Below are 10,671 nucleotides of genomic sequence, written 5' to 3' on the forward strand. Positions count from 1 at the left end.
ACAGTTTTTCAGTAATGTTAAAATATTATGTATTTTGTTAGTGACAAAATTGTGTTCATTTTGATGAATACAACTATGGAGAAAAATTAATACCAATTCATATGTTTTTTTAAAAGTAGCACTTGAGCCAGGGCCGGCATTGTGGGTAAAGCTGATACCTGCAATGCTGGCATCCCATATGGGTGCCACTTTCTGTCCTGACTGTTCCATTTCCTATCCAGCTCCCTGCTAATGGCCTGGGAAAAGTAGCAGCAGATGTCCCAAGTGCCTGGGTCCTTGCTGCCCATCCTGGCTCTTGGCTTTGACCTGACCCAGCCATCTGGGAAGTGAACAAGTGGATGGAAGATCTCTGTGTCTCTTCTTCCCTCTTTGTAACTCTAACTTTCAAATAAATAAATAGATCTTTTTTAGAAAGATAATATCACTGCTACTTATTGGCAAGGGAATGCAATCTAATATTATTGCTGTTGTAAATCATTAGATTAAGAGCATGGTCTGTTTACAGAAGTAAGGTTTTGAGCAAGTTGTTTAAATTACCTGGACTTCAGCTTCCCAATTTGTTGAATGACAGAGATTTTTCACAGCATTTTAAGGAGAATAGCTGCTGTTTTGAGTTCTGGTTTCTGATTGTTCCTCCTGGCAAGCACCTTTGAATGTAACTTTCAGTGATAATATTTTTGAATTGGCTTATCACATTTACAGTATTTTAATTTTAAAGTGACTGTACTCACACATTGTTTAACAGTGGAGGTTCAGTCTGAACACATCATTAGGTAACTTTGTCATTGTGTACATTTAACGTAAAGTAAGTAACTATGATGTAAGCAGGTGATATAATCCAAGGGGAGCACAGTTGTAAATGTGGTCTGTGTTTGACCAAAATGTTGTATGGCACATTTAAAAGCAGTAGAGTGAATTATTACCATCATGTCAAATTCTCCACCTTACTAAAAATACTGTTTTACATATTGTAGATAATTGACCATTACAAATCAATAAGCCAGAATACAAACATATACAATAAGGCTGTGAGCAGCTTTGTTATGCTATTTATACATAAAATTTCATATATGGTATGGGTTTTACTGAATAATTCTTTCCATAGATGGAAAAATTTTATTGGTTTAGATAGCATTTTCTGAAAGTTTAAAAATATTTAGGCCCAAAACAACTATACCAATAGTACTAGAGTAGTGTTTGACAAATAAAAAAAAAATTAATAAGATTTTTAAATATGATTATAAAACATACTGTGAGAGTTTAATCAAAATCTCAGAACAACCAGTATGAGTTGGGATTTTACTACTTACACCCTTAAATGTTTATACATGGAGCCTGCACTGTGATATAGTCTGCCTGTGATGCCAGAATCCCATATAGGGACCAGTTCATGTCCTGGTTGCTCCTTTTCTAATCCAGCTCCCTACTGTGGCCTGAAAAAGCAGAGGAAGATGGCCCAAGTGCTTAGGCCCCTGCACCCACATAGGAGACCTGGAAAAAGCTCTTGGCTTCGGATTGGCCGCTCTCCAGCCGTCACAAGCCATTTGGGAAGTGAACCAGAGGGTGGAAAACCTCTTTGTAACTCTACCTCTCAAACAAATAAAAAGAAGATGTTTAAATAATTTAAACTTTATTTCCTTTGGTCATAAATAATTATCCTATTTTTTTATCTTATATATATATTTGTATAATATATCATATTTGTCAGGGGGCTTCCAATTGAACATTTTGAAGCATCCTTATTTATTATCCCATGATAATGTGTTGCCATGGTTTTTGTAGTTGGAAAAAAGTCCTGTAAAGTATTCTTCATAAGACTATAAGCAAAATCCTATAAGTGATAAAGATATAATAGCTAGTTTTGTTTTTTTTTTTTTTTAACTTACATTCCTTTTTAGGTGCTTGGGTAAATCATGGCCGGGGGATGGTCAAAGAACATAACAATCATTTAGTTTGGACATATGACGCACCACATTTGGGCTACTGGATAGCAGCTCCACTTCCTGGATCTAGAGGTATTATAAATATAAAACAAATTAGTTTTTAAAAAGTTAAGTAGACTGGAATTAATATTAGCAGACCTGAGTTTTAATCTAAGTGCTTTTACTTACCTGCTATGGAAAAGCATTTAATCTTTCGATCTCTACTTTTTTTGTTTTTCATGTGTATATGAAAAAGTTAAGCTTCATGAACTCTGAGTTCTCTTAGGTATAAGAGATGCATCTGTGAAGAATGAAGTTTGTTCAGATCAAACATTTTCTTTACTCTTTCACTAATAAATTCTACACAGATCAGGTAGAGTTGCAAGCAATAGCAATAGGAATAGATTTTGGATAATTGAAAAACATTTTTTGGAAGGATCTGGGAAAAAGGCAGGAATGCCTGCAGTGCCAGAAGACCCAGTGAGCAGCCAGGTTGCTGCTGTGTGGTGGCTGGCTCCACCTTTTGCAGTCCTTTCATCACACTGTTCCTGATGACCTTGTGGGTAGAGAATATGACCCACCCTTGGGTCATATGCATACCCCTTGTAGTGAAGAGGGGAGAAGAGGATGGACTCTTGTTTCCAAGAGAAGACAGGTGATATTCTAAATGGAAATTGACCTGACATTTTGAACAGAAGGTGGATGGGGGCTTGTGCCAAGAAACCAAGAATAGTCCACTAGGAATGATGTACGTGTGTTCTAGGAGAGGTGAATCTTTCATTTTCTTGGATTTAAGTGTCAGATAATCTAGATGATTGGTACCAAAGGAAACACCACCTTCATCTCACAATATTCAAATATTGTATATCTTAACCTTTAACTTTTCTAGAAAAAAAGAAAACAGTCCTGTAACTGCTGTAGTCTAGATCAGTTGTACTGTTGACTTGTTACCACTTTCTGGGTCTTTGGAGTGTTTGCTGGCATAAACTGAGTTGCTTCTTGGCTTTCCCTGCTGCCAGCTTTGCTCAGTCAGTTCTGGCCTCCAGCATTTTTGTTGCTGTTGCCTGTTATCTTGGTTTCATTGGTCCTTGTAGGTTTATGAATGTACAGAATTGAAACAAGGCAGAACTTTTCGTGTTATTTCAGTGAGGATTTGGTAGTGGAGTTTCATGCAGTATTGCGTCTCACCCTCAGTCATGTGTCAGGGATGATTGTTTGGGTTTATCAAGTGTTGGGCTCCCGGCTGAGAGGCAGCTGCTTCCTGGCTATTTCATGCTGGTCAAGAATCATCCCGATACACACCCTGATCCAGGATGTGAACGATATTTTACACACATTTCTCTGTAGTATGCCATCATCTAGCTTTACACAGGTTCTTCAAAAAGTTCATAGAATTCTGTATTATGAAAAAAACTGCATGGATTTCAAAAATTTTTTTTGCACCAAAATAAACTCAGTTTTAAGCTCCTTTGTATTATAACTATTATTTTGAAGGCTCTCAGTTTTTCCTGAACTTTTATTTTAGTTATTTTAGTGCAGTTTGGGCTTTATGTTCATTTTGTGTTGACAGCATTTGGACTTGAAGCCTGAAAGATAAGACTTTCTTCAGTGAAGCCAAAATTTATTGTTCTAATAGATAAACATGAGCCTTTATTGCCATATGTGATCAAGAGGGAATTTTTTTTGTTTCTATTTGAAGTTAGTGTGTATGAGATTATTTATTAAAAAACCAGAGGGTGGTTGTTTTTGTTCTTTATGATGCAAAAATATCATGCAGTCTTGCCAGCTGTCTGGCCTTATCCCATTTTTAGATTTGCAACTGTAATGAAATACTGATAAAAAGAACAATTAATAATTTACTACTTCAACTAAATCCAGATTATTTCATTGTTTAACAAAAACAACATAAGGAGCATTTGTATTTTGTTGGAAAATGTACTTATGCTAAAAACATACGTGAAACAACCAATTTACATAAGGTAGCTTTATGAATTATAAAAACCAAGATCGTTGTCTAAAATAAGTGGAATTTCTGTTATAGATCAGAGGACTGAAATAGAAACATCGGATTCTTGTTTAATTTGATTTAGATACTGCCTACTGATGCTTTGAAAAAAATCTATTCTGCAAGCATATTAAAGTTAAAGGAACAAGATATTACTACTGTATGGATAACTTGTGTCCCAGCTGCTCCACTTCCAATCCAGCTCCCTACCTAGGAAAAGCAGTGGAAGATGGCCCAACTATTTGGGCCTCTGCCACTCATATGGGAACGCCAGGATGAAGGTCCTGGCCCAGCCATGGCCATTGCGGCCAGCTGGGGAGTGAATCATCAGATGGGAGATCTCTAAGTCTCAAATAAATAAATCTTCTTTAAAAAGTGATGTTGAAGATAAGCATACATCTCTATCAATCTTAATAGCCTCTGCTGATCATCTTAGTGTGTCAGCTTTTACAGCAGTAAAGCATATCACAGCAGCATTTGTATGTAAGGACACTTCAAAGAGTTCATGGGAAAATAGAATTGGAAAATAAGTTTATTTTTGTGCAAAAATTTTAAGGCCATGCATAATTCTTCATAAAATGAATCTTCCATAAATTTGATTACCCCTCATATGCATGGGTTTCAAAACCTGTCTTTGAATTCATTTTTCCATGAATGTTTTAAAGTCCTCTCATAACAGGAGGTAATGGGCCAGCTGTGCCTAGAGCTCAGGTGGAAGCAGTCACAACTTTTAATCCTTCAAGTCCCAGCATTTTTAGATTGTTACTTTTCTTTATAGCTCTGCTTGCTTGCTTTGCAGATTCTTTCCTTGGAATTTAAAGTTTCTTTTAAAATCAAATGCAGCTGATAAATCAACACTCATTACCAGCATTCTGTCTCAAAACTTCTTTACAAATTAGTCAAATATTTTCTCCTGGTTTATTTTACCAAATGTTCTGCTGCTATATGGTTTGGGTCACAATTTCTGCTACCAGCTAAAACAGTTTCCTCCTCATTTGTTTCCTGGTCTCTCCAGAAGCCACCATCATGTATTGTTGGTTTTAGTTATAGCAGCCTCTCAGCAGCATCTGCATGGCAATTTCCCCAGCTGTTGGCCACTGCTGCAGTAACAAACAAAGCTGTGGTCTCAGGGCTCACAATAGTAAGCATCTACTCGCTACTTAGATTTCATGGGTGTTTTGGGTTGGGCTTGCTTCAGTACGATGTGTTCTCTCATTCTAGATCCTGGAGGGAAGGAGTAGTGATACTCTGGGATATGCTCTTCATATCCGAGTATTAGGATGCCCTAGTGATTGGCCAGAGCTAGAACGTGCAACCTCAGTTAAACTGCACACATCTAATGAGAAGGTGTACATCTTTTACAGAGAAGTCTGCCATGGGGGTGGGCTGGGGTCAGAGCAAACAGAAGTGTGTACACATTTTCAGTCTGTCTTACCTAAGATGTGACATAGTTAAAATTTTGATCTAAAATATATTCTCTTTATCTTGAACCATGTAGGCTCAGGTGCAAATGAAGATTCCAAGGACATAACTGCCTACCACACAGTGTTTCTTACAGCCATATTAGGAGGAACAATAGTCATTGTCATTGGATTTTTTGTTGTGCTGCTTTGTTATTGCAGGTGAGAACATTAATGAATATAAACACAGACCCATCAAAATATCATTTTAGTATATTCTGTATATTCCAAATTATATTTGTAGGAATAACGTATTTGACCTTCAAAATACATAATTAAAAATAAAGTTATATTATACAGTAGCATTGCTTATGTGATACCCATAGAGCAGGGTGATTTTTAAGAATGAACTTTTTTGATCATAACTTTTAAATATTTTTTTGCCTTCTCTCTAGGGGTAAGTGTGGTACTCCACAGAAGAGGGAAAGAAATATCACTAAACTTGAGGTCCTCAAGAGAGACCAGACAACTTCAACAACACACATAAATCACATCAGTTCTGTCAAAGTTGCATTAAAAGCTGAGGAAAAGTCACAGCTATTCAATGCCCAAACCTCCACATATAGCCCTCAAAAGAAGGAGCCAGCAAATGCAGACCCAGAAGAAAGAGTTTCAATGGTGAAAACTCGGGACAATTTTAAAATCTACAACGAAGATGTTTCGTTTCTGTCAGTCAATCAGAACACTTACTCACGAAACCCAACACAGTCTTTGGAGCCCAAGGTAGGGTCCAGACAGCCTAACCACATTAACAACAATGTGTCTTCGTCATTAGGTGATGCTCAAGAGGAAAAGAGGTACCTCACAGGTAATGAGGGGGTACACGGGCGTTCCCACATTCCTGAACAGCTTATGCATATCTATAGCCAGCCCATTGCCATCCTTCAGACATCCGACCTTTTCTCTACTCCAGAGCAGTTACACGCTGCCAAGTCAGCTACTTTGCCAAGAAAGGGACAGCTAGTCTATGGCCAACGGATGGAACCAGTACACAGAGAGAACTTTACCCAGACATTGCCCAAAATGCCGATGCATACTCACGCACAGCCTCCAGATGCCAGAGAAGAGGACATGGTACTCGAAGGCCAACAGAGCTTGCCGTCCCAGGCTTCAGATTGGAGCCGATACTCCAGCAGCTTACTGGAATCAGTCTCTGTTCCTGGGACACTAAACGAAACTGTTGTAATGACTCCGTTTTCATCAGAGCTTCAAGGTATTTCAGAACAGACCCTCCTGGAGCTGTCCAAAGGAAAGCCCTCGCCCCATCCCAGAGCCTGGTTTGTGTCTCTTGATGGAAAGCCAGTCGCACAAGTGAGACACTCCTTCATAGACCTGAAAAAGGGCAAGAGAGCTCAGAGCAATGACACGAGCCTGGACTCTGGGGTGGATATGAATGAGCTTCACTCAAGTCGAAAGCTGGAGAGGGAGAAAACATTTATCAAAAGCATGCATCAGCCCAAGATCCTTTACTTAGAAGACTTAGACCTCAGCAGCAGTGAGAGTGGAACCACCGTCTGCTCCCCCGAGGACCCAGCTTTAAGGCACATCCTGGATGGAGGGGGTGGAGTCATCATGGAGCACCCTGGGGAAGAATCCCTAGGAAGAAAAAGTACTGTTGAAGATTTTGAAGCCAATACGTCCCCCACTAGAAAAAGGGGCAGACCGCCGCTAGCCAAAAGAGACAGCAAGACCAATATCTGGAAGAAACGAGAGGAACGCCCACTGATTCCCATCAATTAATTCCAATAGTGGTTGTGTTTCTGCTGTCTTGTGCTGTTCTTGCTTCTTGTTGTCAGTTACAGTATGAACTAAGAAGTGAGACTGAGCAATCTTAGGGTCCATTGGCAGTCTCAAGCAGAGTAGATAGTAAAATGGTAATTCAGTAATCCGAGAGAAAGATACTGAGGAATGCTTTTTCTGGCCTATTTCTTTCATTTATTTTGGGTATTAATTTGAAATATCCAAGTTTTCAAAATGTAAAGTAGCGTAAGGTGTTAGTTATCTGAAAACATTACTTAGCCAGATGGGCCTTGATTCTTTAGAATAACAATGAAATGAGTACTCCTAAAGTTGCTTCCAAAAATAGAAATGAAACTGTCTTCTTCAGGCTTCGAATTCCTGCCTACACTTGAAAATAGCTAGATAAATGTTCTGGATTGATGTCATTCTAGAGTTAAAGAGCAAACAACATTTTTTAATTGATAGAAACAGCATGCATATTGTATCATCCCGAAACTGGTTGTCAGGGAGAGAGATACCCAATAAGATCTTAGTTAGAAATTTGAGAGATCCAAGTTTTATTTTCATTTTTTTTCCCTCTCTCAAAAATAAATGAGCTTAATTGTCCAGGAAAACTTTTTCCAAACTGAAAAAAAAAAAAAGTTTAAGGCTCACTGATACATGTTACCAATTTAAATGTATTTCTTCTATTCTAAAACAAACTTAGTCACTTAAATGGCTATCAAACTTGTTTTAAAAAAATCAATGACGTAGAAGTTTCTTATGAACATCAAAACATTAAAATATGTGAGATAAAGGATATAGACATTTCACCCTTTTTTCTGAAATGTTAATGAACAGGAAAAAAAGGCCATTTTCCAGAGGCTCAAAAACAATTTCAGGGATCAGCATTGTGGCTCATCAAGTTACGCCCCCACTTAGATTGCCAGCATCCCATATCAGAGCACCAGTGCCAGTCCCAGCTGCTGCTCTTCTGATTCAGCTTCCTGCTAATGTGCCTGGGAAGGCAGTGGAAGATGGCCCAGGTGCTTGGGCCTCTGTCATCCGTATGGGATACCTGATGGAGTTCTTGGCTGCAGCTTGGTCCAGCCTGGCCATATGGGGAGTGAACTAGTGGATGGAAGATCTGTCTCTCCTTCTAACTCTTTCAAATAAGTAAATCTTAAAAAAATAACTTCAGAATAGTATCTGGGTATTTAGATGGTGGCATTCATGAAACATGTTTGAAGAAAACACTTTCCATTTCAGGAGAAAAGTAAAAGTTTTTGTTTAATCATTTATGGTCCAACATTTTTTGGAAATAATTTAGTACAGAATTCAGTGTGAACACATTCAAGAGCTGTTTTTAATTATGTTTTTAACTCTGAATAATAATTCAGGTGTTCTGAAAATAAAAAGTCTTTGTTAATTAAAGTCAACCCACCCCATTTTTTTTTTCTGAAAATTTCCATGAAGGCAAATGTGTGAAGCACCTCTCCTTTTCCTTTTAAGGGATAAATAAAACTAAAACTGCTTTAATTCTCATCCTTGGACATTCAACATGGGAGCAACTTAGATACCTAAGCAACATAAACAAGTTGAAAGAACCAAAATAGTCACATTAGCTTTAGTAAGACTGTAGATACATGTACAATGAACTACAACGTTTTAGATTCAGCCATTTTTTTTTTTCTGTAACCACTTCTAAAACATTTGTCCTTTCAGGTAAATCACCTACCTTTATGTATTAACCCAAAGAATGTAAAGACCCTGGCAAATGTTTGTGATAGATTACCCCAATCCATGGAAAAGATAAATGTTTTGGGTAGTACCTTGTTTTTTTTTTTTTTTTTTTTTTTTTTTGAGTAGCGATACGGCTCATATTTGGAGGAGGCTTCTTATTGGTCTTACACAGAAAGATAAAAGCAGCATGAATGAAAATAATTTGGAAAGGGTTAATGGATAGTGCTCTGCTGAAGTGCCTTTGATATAGAACTGCATTATTAGAAGGATATAACATCTTTTGTAATTGTACATTTTCTGTTAGCCAAGTTAAACAGATGTGCAGTTTTTTATTAATTTAAAAAACATAGACCTAGTGTTTCATGTTGGAACAATGAACTTTGCATGTAAGTAACATTTATCTCCTCCTTTTGTGGGTTTAATTTTTTTTAAACTAGTATATATTGATAAATGTTTATGTTGGAGTGAATTTAGAAACTGTATAGCAAAATGTTGCATTTCCTCAACATTTTAAGTATTTTTCTCACCTTCAAGTAAAAATATTTCATCTCCACTTGGTAATAGAATACATATAATGTTATAAGGTTGCACCATTCAGTTATGTCACTTTGTTTTTGTGGAAGGGAAATGAAACTGTATTCTAAGGGCTTTTCTAGAACTACTTACTTGGTTTATGCTTTTTTACACTGCACATGCTGTTTTCAATTGGGAATTTGAGGCAATTTATCTTTTTCTAATGATCAGAAGAGTGTGGCTCCTTATTTGTGAGTAGTTCAAAGATTTCCTGTTAAAAATCGAAGCCATCTACTTTTTCTTAACCCAAGTGACAGTAAACCAACAATATTCATTACTTTCTTAAATTTTTAAATTGAAAGCCAACAGGTTTTCTGCAAATGTAAGCCTAGATAATTTTGGCCATAAATTGTTAACATTTGTGGATCCTTTTTACATACTTCGGATATATCTTGAAGGCAAAACTTCCCTCAATTAACTGATGGGTTCATTTACTAAAAAGCACAGCTATATGAAACTTTTGAATACATAATGATCTTTTGAGAATTTATAAAAATCAATTTTTATGACTTTATGCAGTTGTATAGGGATTATGCCCTTTTATAGTAGTATACCACAAAGATCACAAATGTTGAGGAATGAAAGCACTTCTTTGCTTTGGCAATCGTTTTCAGATTACTTGCTGTGTTTGAATTCTCTGGTATCAATGCATATTATAGGTTTTTAGAGATCTGTATGTCAAATGATGTCCCTCCAAACTTCACAAAGAGGTGAAGCTCAAGGTAACACATTGATTTGTAAAATAGGAGTTCCTTATTTCCCCATGCACCAGCATCATGAGGGATTTGTCTGTATTAATTTCCATTTCAGATCTAGAATTGACATTTGGCCTTCTTGTTTCCAACTGTTTTTATGTTTTGTATTCTTTTCAGAGAAATCTCACAATTAGTGTATTTATTGCCATTACTACCACATTTACTGCTGAAAACTGTAATAATCTGAAGATTTGTAAAATGTTAAACAGTTCATTAAACATAAAATAAACCTAAAATTTTATTTGGTGCATTGTTTAATTCTAGGTAAACTATGAAGCACACTCATTTAATCAATAAACATTCAGTTGATTTTACTTTTTGTTCATTACACTCCCTACAGTAAAATCAACCCTTGGTTTATATAATGAACTTGATATCTCTTTATACTTCATGTCTCCAAAGTTCACATTTAAAGACAGATTTCATATAGTCAGAATATTTAATCTGATAGAATATAAAATAAATTACAGTCTACAAAACAGCAGTGAGGAAAT

General features: G+C 36.7%; 1 protein-coding gene across 1 annotated transcript in view; it reads left to right on the forward strand.

The window, feature by feature from the left end:
• FAM171B (family with sequence similarity 171 member B) overlaps positions 1-10,341 on the forward strand; it is a 77,862-nt gene extending 67,521 nt beyond the window's left edge. The window contains exons 6-8 of the mRNA XM_062188894.1: positions 1,899-2,015; positions 5,426-5,549; positions 5,783-10,341. Of these exons, the coding sequence (XP_062044878.1) occupies positions 1,899-2,015; positions 5,426-5,549; positions 5,783-7,127 (1,586 nt within the window). The 3' untranslated portion in view covers positions 7,128-10,341. The remainder of the gene's footprint in view (positions 1-1,898; positions 2,016-5,425; positions 5,550-5,782) is intronic.
• Positions 10,342-10,671: the final 330 nt, after the last annotated feature.

The sequence above is a fragment of the Lepus europaeus genome, chromosome 1 (genome assembly GCF_033115175.1).
Source record: "Lepus europaeus isolate LE1 chromosome 1, mLepTim1.pri, whole genome shotgun sequence".
NCBI lineage: Eukaryota > Metazoa > Chordata > Mammalia > Lagomorpha > Leporidae > Lepus > Lepus europaeus.